Source organism: Hyperolius riggenbachi, chromosome 12, assembly GCF_040937935.1.
Source record: "Hyperolius riggenbachi isolate aHypRig1 chromosome 12, aHypRig1.pri, whole genome shotgun sequence".
Taxonomy (NCBI): Eukaryota; Metazoa; Chordata; class Amphibia; order Anura; family Hyperoliidae; genus Hyperolius; species Hyperolius riggenbachi.
Window position 1 is genome coordinate 128,668,213 of NC_090657.1, and position 21,097 is coordinate 128,689,309.

General features: G+C 50.6%; 1 protein-coding gene across 6 annotated transcripts in view; it reads left to right on the forward strand.

Annotated features, from left to right (window-relative positions):
- The window catches only part of MGAT5B (alpha-1,6-mannosylglycoprotein 6-beta-N-acetylglucosaminyltransferase B), a 1,094,162-nt gene that overhangs the window by 338,729 nt on the left and 734,336 nt on the right, over positions 1–21,097 (forward strand). For all 6 annotated transcript variants that reach the window (XM_068263667.1, XM_068263670.1, XM_068263672.1 and 3 more), the window contains one exon: positions 577–710. In XM_068263667.1, the coding sequence (XP_068119768.1) occupies positions 577–710 (134 nt within the window). The remainder of the gene's footprint in view (positions 1–576; positions 711–21,097) is intronic.

Consider the following 21,097-nt stretch of genomic DNA (forward strand, 5'->3'; position numbering starts at 1 on the left):
GGTACACTTTAAATTAATGCCAACACCCTTTTAAAGGTTTTTTCCACTTTTCAGTAAATATGATTCTCTTGAGAGTACCATGTGGAGTTATACAAGTATCTAGTCCTCTTCCATTCTTTTGTTACCCAAGGATCAGAAGAAGTATTCTCAGCTGCAAATATTTTAAATGATACAACATCAGATCATATGCATAATACAGTAATTTTGCCAGATCAAATAATGCTGATAAGTTGCAAAATATTGTAAGGCTTCTACTTTTGATTGTACTGGGCTATAGGAAGTAATATGGAAATCTTCTATGAGTATGAATTACAGATTGCCCAGCAAGCTCATGGTGACCCAGAACTCCTAGGAGTGTGTAATGGGCTGAAAGAGGTCAAAAAGCCTCCTATGAGACACCTCAAAGCTCACTCCAACCAGAATAACCGCAAATACTTTCAGTTTTAAGAAGGCAAACTTCTGCTTTGAGTATGAAGTGGAAAACTCCTTTGATCAAAACCATTCCCACCCCCTAGCCTGCACAGACATTGGCCTGTTACAGACAGGGTCCACACCATGAACACCCCCCTCCTGCAGGTGCCGTCTGCGCGTGGTGGACACATTCGGGACAGAACCAGCATATAACCACGAAGAGTATGCCACACTCCATGGGTACCGCACAAACTGGGGCTACTGGAACCTGCATCCAAAACAGTTCATGACAATGTTCCGTGAGTTTGGGAGTAGAGTGTTGTGGGGGGTTCAGCATATCCAGCTTACATCTAAGCATGCTACATGGCATACATACTATTTTGGTTTAACCATTTGCAAGGTTGGTTTTGTGTTTATCTCTTGTTGTTTGATTATTACTACATGTTTATGCTATGCCTACGCATCAAGGTGATATTTCCACCACAATGTAATTCTTCAATGGGTTCAGTTATTAGCTAAAAAAATTAGTATTTCGTATCCACTCTACTCCATGTATTCATTGCTAATTAAAACACAACTCCAGGAAATTATTTTATTTCAAATATCTGTGATTTAACCACCCTGGCGTTCTATTAAGATCGCCAGGGCGGCTGCGGGAGGGTTTTTTTTAAATAAAAAAAAAACTATTTCATGCAGCCAACTGAAAGTTGGCTGCATGAAAGCCCACTAGAGGGCGCTCCGGAGGCGTTCTTCTGATTGCCTCCGGCGGCCAGAAGTAACACGGAAGGCCGCAATGAGCGGCCTTCCGTGTTTTGCTTACTTCGTCGCCATGGCGTCCTGACGTCAGCCGCCTCCGATCCAGCCCTTAGCGCTGGCCGGAACTATTTGTTCCGGCTGCGCAGGGCTCAGGCGGCTGGGGGGACCCTCTTTCGCCGCTGCTAGCGGCGGATCGCCGCAGAGCGGCGGCGATCAGGCAGCACACACGGCTGGCAAAGTGCCGGCTGCGTGTGCTGCTTTTTATTTCAACAAAATCGGCCCAGCAGGGCCTGAGCGGCAGCCATCGGCGGTGATGGACGAGCTGAGCTCGTCCATACCGCTAAGATTAATTAACCTCCTTGGCGGTAACCCCGTGTGTGACACGGGGTAAGCCGCCGGAGGGTGCCGCTCAGGCCCTGCTGGGCCGATTTTAATAATTTTTTTTTTGCTGGACGCAGCTAGCACTTTGCTAGCTGCGCCAGCACTCTGATCGCCGCCGGCCCCTTTGCGATCGCCGCTATCTGCTGCGGCGCGGGCCCCCCCCCCCCTCCAGACCCCAGCGCTGCCTGGCCAATCAGTGCCAGGCAGCGCCGAGGGGTGGCCTGGGACTCCCAATGACGTCCCGACGTCAGTGACGTCGGTGACGTCATCCCGCCCCGTCGCCATGGCGACGGGGGAAGCCCTCCAGGAAATCCCGTTCTATGAACGGGATTTCCTGATCGGAGATCGCCGAAGGCGATCGAAGCGGGCGGGGGTGTGCCGCTCAGCAGCGGCTATCATGTAGCGAGCCCTCGGCTCGCTACATGATTAAAAAAATTTTTTTTTAAAAAAAACCTGCTGCGCTCCCTCCTGGCGGTATTTTTCATACCGCCAAGGAGGTTAAGGATTTTTTTCCTGTCCATGGGACAATACATAGCCATTACTTAGCTAAAGACAGACAGGTCATGTGGGTCCTTTCAGTCAGATCTTGATTTAACTTCTGGAAATTCAGTACAGGTGAATGAATGGATGAACAGCCACCACAAATCGGTACAAGTTCAATGTCAAAGTGAACCCACGTTGAGAGTGATATGGTGGCTGCCATATTTATTTCCTTTTAAGCAATACAAATTACCTGGCTGTCCTGCTGATCCTTGGCCTCTAATACTTTTAGCCATAGAGCCTGAACAAGCATGCAGCATTTCAGGTGTTTCTGACAGTATTGTCAGAAATGACAAGATTAGCTGCATGCTTGTTTCTGGTGTGTAATTCAGACACTTCTGCAGCCAACTAGCTCAGCAGGGCTGCCAGGCCACTAGTATTGTTTAAAAGGAAACAAATATGGCAGCCTGTATATTACTTTGGCCTCGGGATCACTTTAAAGCAGTTTTGGGCTGAATATTGATAATCTAAAAAATAAAAAAAAAATAAAAAAATGATCTGTCAGTATTTCTGGCAGCTCTTGTGCAAAAATGTACAATTTGCACCAGACGTATATAAGTTAAATCTATTATAATTTGCAGGTATGTGAACCGAGGCGCCAATAAGGATAAAAACATCTAAAAACCGTTTAAAAGGGGGAAGTTTGGTGGACTTACCTCCCTTGTGGAAAAAACAGACTGTGAGACGTTACTAGAATTCACAGTAACATTTATTAGAAGCTCCAAACGTGCAACTTGTTTCGCAGGTAACAATCCCGCTTTATCGGGCAATAAATTGGACATAGCTGGGGAAAAGAAAAAAGACTGCCAAGAGACACTTGGCTCAGGACTAATGATGGGCGAACAGTGTTCGCCACTGTTCGGGTTCGCCCGGATTTTGGCCTGTTCGGGTTCGGTTCGGCACCCCCCGAACACCTCATGGTGTTCGGGAGGGTGTTCGGGCACGTTGCCCGAATCCGAACAGGCCTTCTTGGTTCGGCCGAACACAGCCGTGTCCGGCCGAATGTAGCCCCCTATAGGGTCCCAGCATAAAGGGAGAGCATGCCCCGAGCGCGCGCAGGAGGGCAGGAAGAGGGAAGCCGGAGTTCTTGGGCGCTAGTACCATCTGGTACTTCCGCCCTCTCTTGACGCACTTCCTGTTTACATTTGACGGCGCGTCAAGAGTGCGCAGAAGTACCGCGATGACGCGTACGAGGGTACGTGTCATCATGTAGATGACGCGTACCCTCGTTCGCGTCATCGCGGTACTTCTGCGCCCTCTTGACGCGACTTCAAATGTAAACAGGAAGTACGTCAAGAGAGGGCGGAAGCACCAGATGGTACTAGTGCCCAAGAACTCCGGCTGCCCTCTTCCTGCCCTCCTCCTCCTCAGGTACTTTTGGGCACTTAAATTTAATTATAATGTACCGGCAGAAGGGAGAGCTTAGCGGGGAGGGGTGGGGGCATTTCCGACCCCCCTCCCCCCCCCCCCGCGCGCGCTCGGGGCATGCTCTCCTTTTATGCTGGGACCCTATAGGGGCCCCAAAAGGACTTGTTCGGGTTGGGTTCGGGGTTCGGCTCGAACATGCCGAACATCAGGGGCATGTTCGGCCGAACCACACCGAACCCGAACATCCAGATGTTCGCCCAACACTACTCAGGACCCACATACCAATTGGTATACTGCAAAATTTGTGCTCAATAACACTATATATGAAAGAGTCCAAAAGTATCTATAATAGTGCAAATCTGCTGGTATATGAGTCATGATAACAACAATAGCCTATTGTGACAAAGTTGATACCCAGGAGGTAAACGATTTGTCCCAGGTTGTGTTGGATGGGAGGTGCATTACACCTGGGATCAGACGCTACGTCCAGTAGCAGCTCCGGAATAAAAGGTTTTGGCTATCTGTCACATGGACAGAGGTTACAAACCTTACTTGGGTCCGGAGCTGACCAGATGCAGAGTGGGCGGGCGCATCTGGTCGCCAGATCCTGGGTGGATCGATTGCTCTGTTTATGTGGGTTTCTGCTGGAGTCAGGCTTACAAAGGGTTAACACAGCAGCTTTGAAAGTCTGATCAGAGGAGGAGAGAGAGAGGGTGTGACCAGCAAGGTCTATCAGTCTGCAAAGAAAGACTTTACGTTTGTTTTCAGGAACCTGGTTTTTGCTCTGGAGATAATGCAGGCTGCACATGGAGTTTTGCTTGTTCCTGAATGTAAGCTGGTGGCCAGGACTGGCCCTTTTTACTTTTATGTTTGAACTGTACTTTACCAACTGCCAAAAGACTGCTGTTTAAAGCCTCATCTACACGTGTAGATGAGGCGGCGATCCGGCGGCTCGATTAGCCGCCAGATCGCCTCTTCCGCGTCCCCGCCACGTGTGCGCTGGATTCGATTCCCCGCTCGTCCCCGCCGGCGCCGCTTATCTTCCGCTCGATTCCCTGCCATTGTCCCCTAGCGGGGAGCGAGCAGAGAATCGGCGGCGGGGAGATCCGTCCTGTCGGATCTTATCAATCGAGCTGCATCAGCGGCTCGATTGATAAGGAACATCGTGGCCGCATCTACGCGTGTAGATGCGGCTTAAGAAGCCTGCTGTCAAATAAACTCTTGTTTGTTTTGGAAATTACACCTGTCTGTGCTGCTATCTCTCACTGAGTACTCACCATTTGCAGCTCATCCCTGACAGTTGGAGGAGGATGCGGGTAACTTAGCATGCCTACAGCGACAGTGTGTTTGGCGCAAGATTTAAAAGTTTGAACAGCAGCATGGATGAGCTGGTGAAGTTGGTTTTGGCGAATGCAGCCTTGCAACAGGCTAATGCTGAGCAGTGGAAAACTAACACAGCCCTGCAACAACAGACGGAGGCAGTACAGCAGCAAGCGGTTGCACTGTGTGAGAGTCTGGCCGCAGCTGTGGCCGATCGTCGTACTGCTGAGGCTGACCGGAAAGTACTGAGTGAGTTGTTGCAACAACTCGTGGCACGGAACCAGGATGGACAGGTGCTGGTACCTTGCAGTGAAGGCACCATCCGCGCAAGCCACTTCTTGCAGAAGCTGACTCCCCATGATGACGTCGAGGCGTTTCTCCATACTTTTGAGAGGACGGCGGAGAGGGAAGCCTGGCCTAAAGCGCAATGGGCAGGATTTCTGACTGGGGATGCTCAAAAGGCCTACTTTGACCTTGCCCTAGAGGACGCTAAAGACTACGACAAGCTGAAGGAGGAGGTCCTGCGTAGACTTGGTGTGATCCCGACTGTGCGAGCCCAGCGTGTTCACCAGTGGTCCTATTCAGCCGGATGCTCTCTAAGGTCACAGATGCACGATCTAATCCACTTGGTAAAGAAGTGGTTGGAACCTGAGAAGTTGACAGCTCCAGAGGTCGTTGAAAGAGTTACCATCGACCGCTTCTTGCGCTCCCTACCACCGGTTTTGCGAAGGTGGGTGAGTCATGCAGATCCACAGTCAGCTGATAAACTCATTGCGCTGGTGGAACATTACCTGACTGCGAAGGACTCTTTGGCTTGGGCCACAGGCCAGCGCTCAGCTACCCGGAGACTGGCAGCACCCCAGGGAACTGGTAAGACAAAAGCTGCCTTTGTGGGGGGTGTGGTCAGTGAGCCAAGCTCTGCAGGCTGAGGTCGACCAGGCACCATGGTAAGAAGTTGATCCCCGGTACAATGTTGGCAATGTAAAGAGTGGGGACATATTGCTGCTAACTGTCCTCAGGTAGTTGAACCAATGGAGTGCGATTACACTCGTCGCAGGTCCTTGTTTGCACGACCTGTGTTTATCGCAAGCTGTGACTCTCATTTGGCGGTGGTAAAAATTGCTTGAAAAACTGTCCAGCCTCTCTTAGACTCTGGTAGCTTGGTGATCCTGGTGCATTCCAGTTTAGTGGACCCGGCCTGGCTGGGGAGTCGTCGGGTCACAGTACAATGTGTTCATGGGGACTCTAAACAATTCCCCACCGCCCTTCTCACCATTGAAACAAACTGTGGACTTGCCACTAAGGAAATAGTGGTGAGCCTGAACTTGGCACATAGTGTCATTTTGGGGAGAGACTTTCCACTGTTCTGGAACTTGTGGGAAGTGGATAACTGTGGAGGCTCAAGAGAGCTGGAATCTAAAAATAATACAGAAACTGATGGTAATGAAGTGTTTTCTTCATTGGAGGTGTTTGCTGGGGACTCTGAGTTATCCCTGGAAACCTCTGAGGGCTCGGTCCTACCAGAGCTGGAGGTTTCTTGGGATAACTTTGGGACTGCCCAGCTAAGGGATCCTACGCTGGCAAAAGCCTGGGAAAATGTCAAGGTGTTGAACGATGAACCCCAAGTTGTTGGGGCTGAGAAAGTGTTTCCTCATTTGGCGGTACAGTCAGACTTGCTGTACCAGGTTTGCAGAATTCAGGGTGAGGTTGTGGAACAACTCGTGGTCCCCAAGTCGTATCGCACAGTGGTCCTAGACCTAGCGCACAAACATGCCCTGGGGGGACATTTAGGTACCGGAAAAACTAGGGACCAGGTCCTGCAGCGATTCTTTTGGCCCGGTGTACATGGGGATGTAAAGGCTTACTGCGAGTCCTGTCCCGAATGCCAAAAATATGCCCCGGCTCCCCATTTTTGAAGTCCACTTGTCCCCTTGCCCATTATCGAAGTTCCCTTCAAAAGGATAGCCATGGACCTAGTGGGGCCATTGGTTCGATTGGCGCGCGGTCACCAATATATTCTGGTGGTAGTGCACTATGCCACTCGCTACCCAGAAGTGGTTCCCCTGAGAAATACGTCATCTAAAGTGATTGCACGTGAGTTGTTCCACATGTGCACCAGAGTAGGTTTGCCAAAGGAAATTTTGACAGACCAGCATGGGCAAAGGGTCGCAAGGGTCGCCTTCACGGCCGGGCCCGGCTCCTGAAGAGGCGGGGGAGGGGCCCATGTCCGTTTCTAGGGCTGTGCGCGCTATTGGGAGGGGGAGCCGCGGGGAGGGCAGCCCGACCGCTCCCTCCCTTCCTCTCCCTGGGCTCCCCCTCAGATGCAGAGTGAGCGCGCACGGAAGCGCTGTAGGCAGAACACACCTCCCTGCGTTCCAATCGCCGCTGATCTCCTCTCTGCATAGACGCTGAGTGATGCACACACTGCTTCCTGTTTAGCCGGAAGCAGCGTGTGTATCACTCAGCGTCTATGCAGAGAGGAGATCAGCGGCGATTGGAACGCAGGGAGGTGAGTTCTGCCTACAGCGCTTCCGTGCGCGCTCACTCTGCATCTGAGGGGGGAGCCCAGGGAGAGGAAGGAAGGGAGGGAGAGGTCAGGCTGCCCTCCTCGCGGCTGCGGCTCCCCCGTCTATTATGGGGGGGCACCTACCTACCTAACCTATCCTGGGGGGCAGCTACCTAATCTATCCTGGGGGCAGCTACCTAATCTAACCTATACAGGGGGGCAGCTACCTAATCTATCCTGGGGGGCAGCTACCTAATCTAACCTATCCTGGGGGGGCAGCTACCTAATCTACCCTACCCTGGGGGGCAGCTACATAATCTATCCTGGGGGGCAGCTACTTAATCTAACCTATACTGGGGGCACCTACCTAATCTAACCTTATACTGGGGGGCAGCTACCTAATCTATCCTGGGGGACAGCTACCTAATCTAACCTATACTGGGGGGGGGGGGCAGCTACATAATCTAACCTATACTGGGGGGGGGCACCTACCTCATCTAACCTTATACTGGGGGGCACCTACCTATCTAACCTATACTGGGGGGGCAGCTACCTAATCTAACCTACACTGGGGGGCAGCTACCTTATCTAACCTATACTGGGGGGCACCTACCTATCCAACCTATACTGGGGGGCAGCTACCTAATCTAACCTATACTGGGGGGCACCTACCTATCTAACCTATACTGGGGAAACTTACTTATCTAACCTGTATTGGGGGCACCTAGCTAGCATATACAGGTGGCAACTATACTGGCTACCTATATAAGAGGCACCTACCTAACTAACCTATACTGGGGGCACCTACCTATCTAACCTATGCTGGGGGCAACTATTCTGGCTACCTATATTAGAGGCACCCACCTAGCTAACCTGTACTAGGGGCACCTATCTATCTAACTTATACCGGCGGCGCCTGCCTATCTAACCTATACTGGGGGGGCAACTATACTGGCTACCTATGCTGGAGGAGCCTACCTGGCTAACCTATACGGGGGGCAACTATATTGGCTTACCTATGCCTGGCTACGGATACTAGGGGGACCTATAGCTGGCTATAGGGATTCGGATATGTATGTGCGTCGGGCGTTGCCGGGGTAGGGGGGGAGGAGGGGGAGGGGCCCACATCCAAATTTTGCATCGGGGCCCAGAGGTTTGTAGCTACGCCACTGCACACCAGGGTACCCCATTTATGTCTAAATTGATGAAAGAAGTGTGTAAACTGATGAAGATAGATCAGATTCGTACTTCAGTGTACCTCCCTCAAACAAACAAGCTTGTGGAAAGATTCAACAAAACCTTAAAAAATATGTTAAAGAAAGTGGACAAGGATGGCAAAGATTGGGATTGCATTTTGCCCTACTTAATGTTTGCAATTTGTGAGGTACCTCAGTCTTCCACAGGTTTTTCACCGTTTGAGCTGTTGTATGGGTGAAGCCCACGAGGAATTCTGGATATAGCCAAAGAAACTTGGGAGCAAGAGGCCACCCCCTACAGAAGTATTATTGAACATGTGTCTGGTATGCAAGATAGGATTGCAGCAGTGATGGTGTTGGTTCCCACGGTTGAAAGCAAGTTTTTGGCTAAGTGGCAAGGTACATATGAGATTATTGAAAAAGTCGGGGAGGTGAATTACCGGGTTTACCAGCCTGGCAGGAGGAAGCCAGAACAGATATACCATGTGAATTTACTGAAACCCTGGAAAGAGAGGGTGGCTCTTGCAGCTTCCCAGGTTACTCAAGAACCCACCAAGGGTGGAATAGAGCTGGTACAGGCGGCTGATACATTGTCTGTTTCACTGAAACGGGAGGTCCAAGAATTCCTCTTATGGAATCGGGAGGTTGTACCCAAGTCATCAGGCATGATATTGTGACTGAGCCCCATGTACAGGTCCACTTTAAACCTTACAGAATACCTGAATCTCACAGATAGGCCATAGCAGGGGAAGTAGAAAGAATGCTGGAACTGGGGGTAATAGAGGAATCCAACAGCGAATGGAATAGCACCATAGTTCTAGTTCCTAAGCCTGACGGATCCATTCGTTTCTGTAATGACTTCAGAAAATTGAATGGGGTGTCAAAATTTGATGCCTACCCTATGCCGAGGGTAGATGAGTTAGTGGAAAGGCTGGGTACTGCGAGAAATGTCACCACCTTAGATCTGACCCGGGAATACTGGCAGGTGCCCTTAAAGGAATACTTAAGTGAGCTAAAAAAAATGACTTTTACTCACCTGGGGCTCTCCTCAGCCCCCTGCAGCTGAACGGTGCCCTCGCCGTGTCCCTCCGATGCGCCTGGACTCGCCGGTTGCCCACTTCCGGTTTGGCTGTCACCGGCCGATAGGCTGGGAATGCGGCTGATTGGCCGCGTTCAAGTCTGTCTGTGTTGCTATCTCCCACTGAGTACTCACCATTTGCAGCTGATCCCTCACACTATATAATATTAGCAGCACACTTTGCATAGATTTGTACGAGTCAGTGTAAATCAGTATAGCCACATGTGTAAACAAAACAACATAATATATAAATATACCTAAAAATAAACCATATACAATTGCCTAAAGTGCATATACAAAATAGGTGGCCAATATACCAAGAACATGAGTATATATTCCACATAGAATGATACAAGCTGGTGACTGAATACCGATGTGTCAAGGGGTCTTATACATCGGGGGTCCCCAACCTGTGGTCCGCGGGACGTTCCCAGTTGGGCCACAGGACTGTCTTCTTAGCCCCCCCCCCCAGCCATCCCCCGTCCCCGCGGCCGCCGCTGTTATTACCTTAGCAGCAGCCGCTTCCTTATACGCTTGTACTTTGGTATAGGTAGGCGGTGCCCCCCGCCCATCCCCGGCGCTGTTATTCCCTTAACAGCGGCCGCTCTCCCCTCTCCGGCACGTATACTTATTCCAGCAGCATCTCCCGGCTGCTGTGTGTGATGCGGCAGGAAGCAGGGCTCGGTTCCCGTAAAATACACATCGCCGCTACAGGAAGCCGCTGCCCTGCTTCCTGCCGCATCACAAACAGCAGCCAGGAGATGCTGCTGGAATAAGTACACGCGCCGGAGAGTGGAGATCGGCCGCTGTTAAGGAAATAACAGCAGCGGGGACGAGCGGGGGGCACCACCTACCCATACTGGGGCACTATACTGGCTATACTGAGGCACTATACTGGCTATACTGGGGCACTATACTGGCTATACTGGGGCACTATACTAGCTATACTGGGGCACTATACTAGCTATACTGGGCACTACCTACCTATACTGAGCACTATTCTAGCTATACTGGGCACTATACTAGCTATACTGGGCACTATACTAGCCATACTGGGGCACTATACTAGCTATACTGGGGCACTATACTAGCTATACTGGGGCACTATACTAGCTATACTGGGGCACTATACTAGCTATACTGGGCACTACCTACCTATACTGAGCACTATTCTAGCTATACTGGGGCACTATACTGCATATACTGGGGCACTATACTAGCCATACTGGGGCAACTAAACTCCCTATACTGGGGCAACTATGCTAGCTATGCCACTGCACACACCACACCCAACACCCCCCCCCCCCCCCCCCCCCCGGCGGTCCCCGGGAAAATTGGTCCCCGGGAAAATTGGTCAGAAAGTGGTCCCCGGGCCGGAAAAGGTTGTCATATATCATATAAATTGTTATTCAAAATAATTAATCTAAGTGCAAGGATAGTGCAATTGGTAATGAGAATGTACTAATAAGATTTGCAAGCCGCTGTGCTGAGGCAGGTGACATCTCAAACATATATAATGTGCCCACGTGAGAGGCATATAGGAAATGCATAAAATGATCACTTATCAGTATCAGGTCTCTAACGGGGCCAAGCGCCTCTGTACTGTTGTAGGTCGCTTGGCCGTTTAAATGTGTTCTGTGGTGGGCTCAATAATTGAATAATTGGGGGAGGGACTGTTGCGGGGATGCGATCATGAGGTCGCATCCCGTGGTGTGTATGTGACGAAACACACGCGCCATAGTGTAGCTGGGCATCCGCTGCCATGTTAAGTGAAGGCAAGAAGGGCAAGGTGTGATGTAAATGTGCCCGGTCTGAAACACTATGTTATGTCAGGAATAATGCATTTTTTTGGATTAATAGATTTTTTCTAGCTGCTCATTATGGCCCTCTGGGGTGAGGGTCTTGAGAATTTGTATCCAATACATCTCTTTGTTCCTCAGAACCTCAAAAACATTAGCGTTAGGTGTTTGGATGGATTCAATAAGGGTAATAGTAAATAAGTGGGGATCGTTGTTGTGAAAAGAACCGAAGTGCTGTTATACGCTGTGCAGGGGATAATTTTTCAAAATATTTCTTTTATGTTGTCCAACCCTGTTACGTACTGTTTGGTGGTGCAGCCTACATACTGAAGTTTGCATGGACATGAAATTACGTAAATGACATTTTTTGATGCACAAGAAATTGGTTGTTTAATGGAATATTATATTTGTGCGGTTTGCGAACGAAAAGTATTTGTTGTATTTATAAATTGACAGGCTGTACATCTTGGTCCATTGCAGGGGAAGGATCCGGGGTTGGAAGGTAGAGGGGGCATAGGGGGGATTGTAGTTGTTATGCCGAAGTTTGCTAGGTGCTAATAGGTTGCGAAGGTTGGGCACTCATTTGAAAGTGAGGAAAGTGATGCTTTGGGTAGTGTTGGTTTCAGGTGGGGATCTTGGAGAAGGATCTCCTATCTATTCTGCTGTATACGTATACAGGGTGGGCCATTTATATGGATACACCTTAATAAAATGGGAATGGTTGGTGATATTAACTTCGTGTTTGTGGCACATTAGTATATATGAGGGGGAAAACTTTCAAGATGGGTGGTGACCATTTTGAATCCAACCTTTGTTTTTTTTAATAGGAAGACGGTCATGTGACACATCAAACTTATTGGGAATTTCACAAGAAAAACAATGGTGTGCTTGGTTTTAACGTAACTTTATTCTTTCATGAGTCATTTAAAAGTTTCTGACCACTTATAAAATGTGTTCAATGTGCTGCTCATTGTGTTGGCTTGTCAATGCAACCCTCTTCTCCCACTGACAGCAACACCGCAGGCCCCACCACCCAAACAGTACGTAACAGGGTTGTACAACATGAAAGAAATATTTTTAAAAATTATCCCCTGCACAGCGTATCAGAGAGAGCATAACAGATTACTATTTTACCTCAGTTAATATGGCGCCGGACTTACTTCCGTCGCCACTGCACGTGCGCTTCAGACCGGGCGCATTTACGTCACACCTTGCCCTTCTTGCCTTTTCTTAACATGATGGCGGATGCCCAGCTACACTACAAGCATGTGTGTGACAAAACACACATGCGCCCGCCCATACGCACCACGGGATGCGACCTCATGGTCACATCCCCCACAATAGTCCTGCCCGCAATTATTCAATTATTGAGCCCACCACAGAACACATTTAAACGGCCAAGTGACCCACAACAGTACAGAGGCACTTGGCCCTGTTACAGACCTGATACTGGTAAGTGGTAAGTGATCATTTTATGCATTTCCTATATGCCTCTCACGTGGGCACATTATATATGTTTGAGACGTCACCTGCCTCAGCACATCGGCTTGAAAATCGTCTTAGTACATTCTTATTAACACTTGCACTATCCTTGCACTTTGATTAATTATTTTGAATAACAATTTATATGATGTATAAGACTCCATAGGCAAACGCAGGAGGGAGGGGGGGATTACAGCTGCCCAGAATTCCCCCTCAGACCAGGGTCAGTGCAGTGTCTGAGGACAGACACAAGTTGAGACACCAGAATACCTACAGGTATCCTGCAGCTCACAGCACTGCCCCCTTTCTTTCCCTGCTACAGTTGACTTTGGATGGAGCAGCAGTGTGTGTACAGAGCATGGGGAACTTAACAGAGTCAGGTATGAGCACAGCCCTGTGCCCTGCTGTGTGATTGCTTCACTTTCCCCTTCATTAGCAATGTCGGCTGTCTTCATTATAATCGGCAAAAATCGGACATTTAGGAAAGAATTGTCAGATCCTCTTGGACAGTGGTGCTCACCGCCAGGTCATGATCACGCTTACGCGTGGATTCACGACCATTTTGACGCATTCCACCTCGGACACGCTAAGCCGTGAATAGATTTTCAACCACGAAAATCTGCTTCGGCTTCGCGTGAATGCGGACAGAAATCGTGAAACCCGGCGCTGAAGTCGTGGTTAGCGGAAATGCGTCAAACTATGCGGAAGTGACACATTGCAGGCCAATCAGAGGGCCCCAGCCAGGCCCTAGCAACCAATCACAGGAGGGGAGCTATGCCCTCCCCTCCTGAATATAAAGCGGCGGCCATGATGGAAAAGCTCTGTCCTTGCTAGACTGTGGTGCTGAGAGGATTATCTCCAGGCCATTGTTGTTTGAGCAAGTGCATTTATTGTGTTAAAAACAAAGCGTTTTTTTTTGCTAACACTGCTCTTATACTGTACACAGTTAGCTAGTCAGTGAGTGATTGCTGTAGTTAGTTGTAGTCAGTGTAGTGTAGTGGGAGTGTGGGAGTCTAGTGATTATTTAACTGTGTGTAGTGCAGGCAGGTTCAGTGCTGCAGTGTAGTCAGTGTAGTGGGAGTGGGGATTATCTGTGTGTAGTGCAGGCAGGCAGGTTAGTGCAGCTGCAGTGTTCACTTGTATATTCCAGTGACAGTTATACACTTGTACTATTTGCAGGCAGCCAGTCACACCGCCGGCGCCGCCACTCTCTGCCAGCGCTGTTCATTCATTCTGTCAGTGACCTTGTGCCGTGCCCAGTGCCCACTGCTCGCTCGCTGGCATATAAGCATCTCATTACACACTTGTATATTATTTCAGTGACAGTTATACACTTCACTTGTACTATTTGCAGGCAGCCAGTCACACCGCCGGCACCGCCACTCTCTGCCAGCACTGTTCATTCATTCTGTCAGTGACCTTGTGCCGTGCCCAGTGCCCACTGCTCGCTCGCTGGCATATAAGCATCTCATTACACAGTGTGACATCCTTGTGTGCCCACTGCATCCTTCAGGGACCTAGTTGTATATCCAGTGCCCACTGCTGTGCCCACTGCATCCTTCAGTGACCTTGTACTGTGCCCACTGCATCCTTCAGTGACCTAGTTGTATATCCAGTGCCCACTGCTGTGCCCACTGCATCCTTCAGTGACCTTGTACTGTGCCCACTGCATCCTTCAGTGACCTAGTTGTATATCCAGTGCCCACTGCTGTGCCCACTGCATCCTTCAGTGACCTTGTACTGTGCCCACTGCATCCTTCAGTGACCTTGTACTGTGCCTGGTGCATCCTTCAGTGACCTTGTACTGTGCCCACTGCATCCAGTGATTCATTAGTAGCAACATGTCTGGCAGGGTTTCGCGGGGTGAGAGGAAAGGGAGTTCAATTGCCTCAGCCACTTCTGGGACTGCTCCACGTCCAGGGAGAGGACGCCCAGCTGTACGTGGTCGTGATGCAGCAGAAAGGGGGGCAGCAAAGCCTGGGCTGAGTCAGCGGACGCCATTGTCCAAATATTTTAAAGTTTCTGGTCCCCGTGTGGTGGTTGAGCAAATGGAACCTGACGTACTTATGGACATCATGACTTCCTCCCAGACCTCTACTGTGAACACCACTCCAAGCAGCAGCAGCCAACGTCCCACGCTTGTTGTGACATCCACCCCAGCACCCACTGGTCAGCAGCCCTCCCAGGATGACAGCGTTCTGTCCCTCAGTCCGGCATCTGGGAACCTGCTGATGCAAGAAGCTCAGGACTTACTGGGGACTGATGTGGCAGACATTGAGATCGGGCCACAATCACAAGCGTTATTGAGTTCTGGTGATGAAGAAGAGGGGTCTGTGTCTGGGGATGTTGGGACAGAAGAGGAGGCGGGGGAGTCAGAGGAAGAGCTGGATTATGATGATGCTGCTGATGATGACGACGTTGTGGACCCTAACTATACGCAGCCTGCTCAGTCCGGGGAAGAATGGTCAGAGCAGGATGACGAGTCACCTCGGCCTAGGCAAGGATATCGCCATATGTCAGGCAGGGGCAGGGGCATCGGCAGCAGTGGGCGTGGAGGAAGTAGACAGGACACTGCTTCAGCCGGCACCACCACCATGCAACCCCCGGCAACTACTACCACACATTGTTCCGCTGCACCCTCTGCTAGTGGGGGCCACAGTAAATTAAAGTCACCAGTGTGGGATTGCTTTGACGAATGTACTGATGACAAAAGGTATGCGGTGTGCAGGTTATGCAGCAAAACATTGAGCCGTGGGAAAAGTCTGAGCAAGATGGGTACCTCATCCCTCCAGGGCTACCTGAGAAGCCGCCACTGCCGCGAGTATGCGGAGTTTAAGAGGAAGCAGGCACTGCTGGCAGGGGTTCCTGAGAGCAGAAGGCCCACCAGCGCAGCAGCATCATCCCTCCCTCAGGGTCGTGAATCTACCACAGCAGCAGCAGTAGTAGCACGCAAGCGCTCTTCCACCTAGGCTACTCAGGATACAGAAATTGAGGCTGGCAGCCAGTGGTCGTCTCTCTCCTCTTTCTCCCCTGCATCCCAGCGTCATCAGACCCTGCTGAGCGACACCTTTCAGGGTCTGACCAAGCCTCTGCCTCCAAGCCACAGGCGGATCCGCAAACTAAATGGCTTGCTGGCCCGGGCCATGGCATCACAGCTGCTTCCCTACTCCCTGGTGCAGGAGGGGAGCGCCATGCGGACGCTGCTCCAATTTGGCATCCCCGAGTGGCAAGTCCCCAGTCGCCACTATTTCAGCAGGAGCGCGATCCCAGCACTCCACAAGTTTGCGGTGGAAAACGTGGCCCGTTCCCTGGACTACTCTGTGGGCAAGGGGGTCCACGTGACCATGGTCTCGTGGAGTAGCAGATTTGGGACAGGTCGCTACCTGTCCTTTACAGCCCACTGGGTGACACTGATGGAAGGGAGGGAGGACAAGAGCGCATCAGCCCAGCTAGTGGTGCCACCACGCGGGATCAGGGGGGATGCAGAAGGGTCCTGTCATGACACTCCCTCTGCACCCGCAAAGCAAGCCCGCCTCGGCAGCAGCAGCGCCAAGCCTCGGCACTGCCAAGCCTTTTAAAATTGGTGACCCTGGGGAAGGAGAGGCTTACGGCCACCAACGTCCTGGCCGCCCTCAGGAAGCAGGAGCGGAGGTGGCTGATCCCCAGAGGCCTGGAAGTGGGGTATGTGGCAGCCGATAACGGGGCCAACCTGGTGGCAGCAGTGCAGCAGGGAAACCTCCAGCACATCCCCTGCTTGGCCCACATGCTCAATCTTGTGGTGCAGCGCTTCTTGCGCACCTACCAGGGGATGAGCGAGCTGCTGCAGGATGCCCGGGCGGTGGTACGCTTTTTCCGCCTGTCAGCCACTGCCTCTGCACTCTAGTCCACCTTACAGCAGCAGTATGGAAGGCCACAACACCGGCTGATCATCGACATGCCAGTTCGCTGGAATTCGACTCTGGCCATGTTGGAGCGGCTATGTCAGCACAGGCTGGCTCTTAGGGCCTACATGCTAGACCCAAGTGTCCCCAGCAACTAGCAAGTCCCCATGATTACTGCCACTCCCAGTGGACACTGATGCAGCAAGTATGCCTGGTGCTGAGTCCCTTCCTGGAGGCAACCAAGATGGTCAGTGAGGAGCGGGCCTCTGTGTGCCAGTGGGTGCCCTTGGTTTGTCTACTGGAGCAGGCAATGGACAATTTAATTGAGTGTGGGGATGAAGCCCTGAGGCAGTTGGAAGAACAGGAGCAGATGGCAGCACAGTCCAGCTCAGAGGAGGGCTCACAGCAGGTAGTGGAAGAGTTGGAGGTCCCTAACCTGAATGAGGAGGAGGAGGAGGAGCAGAGTGCAGCAGGCGTTGTACGTGGATGGCGGTTTGAGGAGGACAACGACATGGCACAGGAAGAGGACAGGCATGCGTTATGGTGCAATGGCGAGGACGAGGAAGATCTTGCTGGCAGGGCCCACTTGTTTCCCATGGCTGTGCACATGTTGCGCTGCCTTCGCAGGGACCCCCGGGTGATCCAGATGCGTTCAAGGGAGGACATCTGGATTACCTTGATGCTTGATCCCCGTCTGAAGGGGAAGCTGGGAGACTGAATGATGCCATCCACCACCGAGCAACGCACAAGGGAGTTGAAGGAGGCCCTTGTGCGCAGACTACTGGAAGCATTCCCCCAGCCTTCCACCCCCACTGTTACTGCTCTGCCAAGCCAGCAAGAGGTGCCTGCCATTGCCACTAGCAGCACAACAACAACCACCAGCACCAGCAGCAGCAGCAGCAAGTGGCGCCCCGGAGACCTGAAGAGCCTAAGCAAGAGCCTGTATGCAGTGCAGCAGCCCAGAACAGAGGTGCCCGCCACAGCATCCACCACCAACCAGCACAAGCAACGACTGACCACCATGGTGTCTGACTATATGGGGTCATCCAGCGGGCTCAATGACACCGACAGCCCCGTGGACCCCTTGGAGTACTGGGTCAAGAGACTGGACATCTGGAGCAAGCTTTCCCAGTACGCCCTGGAACTCCTATCCTACCCTCATTCCAGTGTCCTCTCAGAGAGATGCTTTAGTGCGGCCGGTGGCGTGGTCACAGAGAAGCGCTCTTGGCTCTCCCACGCCTCTGTGGACAAACTCACCTTCCTGAAAATCAACCAGGCTTGGGTGGAAGGTGAGTTCCTGGCCCCTATTGTTGGACACAGGGGGACATGAAGTGGCTGCTGCATGTGCTGTTGTTAACTATGCCTGCCTTTATAAAGACAGTTACTACCTGCCTAGTGCCTACCTTGGTTAATTTTTTGGTGTTATGGTACTACTACCAGTAAGTTGCCATGGTCCTCCTTCTGAGCTGCTGAACTGACCGCCCGCTTTGTCCTCCTGACTCAGTCGCTACTACACTCTGCGTTCACACTGCCCGGGTCACTGGGTGCATTTAATTTTTTGGCCAGCACTATGACGCTGTGCTACTACTACTACCACCACAGGGGTGTAGCAATAGGGGTTGCAGAGGTTGCGACCGCATCGGGGCCCTTGGGCCAGAGGGGCCCCGAAGGGCTCTCCCTCAACTGCAGTATTAGCTCTCTATTGGTCCTGTGCTCATAATAATCACTTCTATAGATGCTTTGAATAGTGGTAATCATAAACAAACTGTTCCCCATCCCCTTCTTGCACCTCAGACACTGTAGTTGCCAATGGCAGATTTTGGTGCGCCGTATCAATTGTTATGTATAGAGTGCTTGGGGGGCCCCATGTAAAACTTGCATCGGGGCCCACAGCTCCTTAGCTACGCCACTGTACCACCAGTATGTTGCCATGGTCCTTCTGTGCTGCTGCTGCTGCTGAACTGAACGCCCGCTTTGTCCTCCTCCTCCTCCTGACCTCAGTCGCTACCACGGTACCACCAATGCACTCTGTCTGCGTTATCAGTGCCCGGGTCACCGGGTGCATTTAATTTTTTGGCCAGCAATATGACGCTGTGCTGCTACTACTACCACCAGTATGTTGCCATGGTCCTTCTGTGCTGCTGAACTGAATGCCCGCTTTGTCCTCCTCCTCCTGACTCAGTTGCTACCACGGTACCACCAATGCACTCTGTCTGCGTTATCACTGCCCGGGTCACCGGGTGCATTTAATTTTTTGGCCAGCACTATGACGCTGTGCTACTACTACTACCACCAGTATGTTGCCATGGTCCTTCTGTGCTGCTGCTGCTGCTGCTGAACTGAACACCCGCTTTGTCCTCCTCCTCCTCCTGACTCAGTCGCTACCACGGTACCACCAATGCACTCTGTCTGCGTTATCACTGCCCGGGTCACCGGGTGCATTTAATTTTTTGGCCAGCAGCACTATGACACTGTGCTACTACTACTACCACCAGTATGTTGCCATGGTCCTTCTGTGCTGCTGAACTGACCGCCCGCATTGTCCTCCTCCTCCTGACTCAATCGCTTCCACCAATGTACTCTGTCTGCGTTCACACTGCCCGGGTCACCGGGTGCATTTAGTTTCAAAACTTTTTATTAAGTTTTTTGAAAAAGTATAACAGCTTTTACATTAGCCCAAAACATAGGGCATGACAATCTTATACATAAATAACAAACATTTACATAGAAAAGTATGCAAGACATGTTTACATTTTATATAAAAATAGATAATGTAGAGTATTCAAGGTCCCTAGAAGGAGAGGGCACACGAGCGCAGTCCCAGCGAGGTTGACGCTGCTAACCAAGGTTGCCAGGTTCTGGTGAATGGTAGGGTGGTGTCATTAACTATGCCAACATTCTTTCCGAGATTAGGATGTCTGTGATTATAAGGTCGGTGAGTTCTAGTGAGAGGTTGGGCTTTAGCCACTGTCTGGCAATGTGAAGGCGCGCTGCTTTAGCAATGTGTTGCGCCAGTCTATGCTGCGGGTATTTCCATTTCACTGGTTTGTGGCCTAATAAGAGTTGGAGTGGGTCTGGGGAGACGGAAGTCTCCAGAGCCGTGCCTATGACAGAAGCAACTTGGGCCCAGAATTGTTTGGCTATTGGGCAAAACCACCAAATGTGGGACAGATCACCTATTTGGCCACATCCTCTATAGCAGTTAGGGGAGTTATGTTTAGAGATGTCGTGCATTTTCTTGGGGGTAATGTAAGTTCGGTGGAGTATTTTATAATTTGTCTCTATATGGGAGAAGTAGCTACTTCCCTTTGCAAGTGTAAGACAGCAGTTGGTCCATAATTGTTTAATGGACATTGTCTGTCCCAAGTCTTCCTCCCATAGAGTCATTGTTTTAGTTTTAGTATGTTCTAAGGTTGTGAGATAACCGAGTATAGGTATGAAATAAGTCCTCCTTCCAGGGGTCTGTGAAGGCACCAATTTTCGTACGTGGTGTGCGTGAGAGGTGCCGTGTTAGATCCTATAGTTGCTTTGATGTAGTGGTATATTTGAATTGCTCTAAAATATTCTTTCGGCGGGAAAGAGGTAATTTCTTTAAAGTGAGGCCAGGATGGCAACCTGTCATCTATGATAAATTTAGATAAGGTTGTGAGGCCTTGGGTTATCCACCATCGGAAGGCCTGAGTGTCCCAGCCTGGTATAAAGTCAGGGTTGTTGAATATAGGTATTTGAAGGGAGTTTGGGATTGGAGGTTTTTGAGGTATCTCAATTTAGCCCATATATTGAGAGAGTGTACTGTTATGGGTGATTGATGCTTATATTTAGTCCGTGGTGTAAGTCTAGACCATTGAAGGGCCGCTAGTGTTACTGGTGCTAGAAGGTCATTTTCAATATCTGTCCATAGGGGGTGGTTGTGTTCTGAATGGAGTTGGGGCTAATTGGGCAATCTGGGAAGCTCTATAATAGCTGTATAGGTCTGGGACACCAAGTCCACCTCTCGTTCTATTGAGATACATAATATGCTGGTTGATTCGGCTTTTTTTGATAATTAGTGATACATTTAGATATAGAGATTTGTAGGTCTTTAAGAGTAGAGTTGGGCCGAACCTCCGATTTTAGGTTCGCGAACCCTGTTCGCGAACTTCCGCGAAAGGTTCAGTTCGCGAAAAAGTTCGCGAACCGCAATAGACTTCAATGGGGAGGCGAACTTTGAAAGTTTAAAAAAATTCTATCAACTGGAAAAATGATAGAAAACATGTTTCAAAAGCTCTAATACCTGGAGCCACACCTAATTGAGTGAAAGACACATCACTGCTGGAGGACCCTCCCTCCTCCAAGCAAGGTCCTTTATACCATTTGCCTGCCTACACTAATTAGTTATG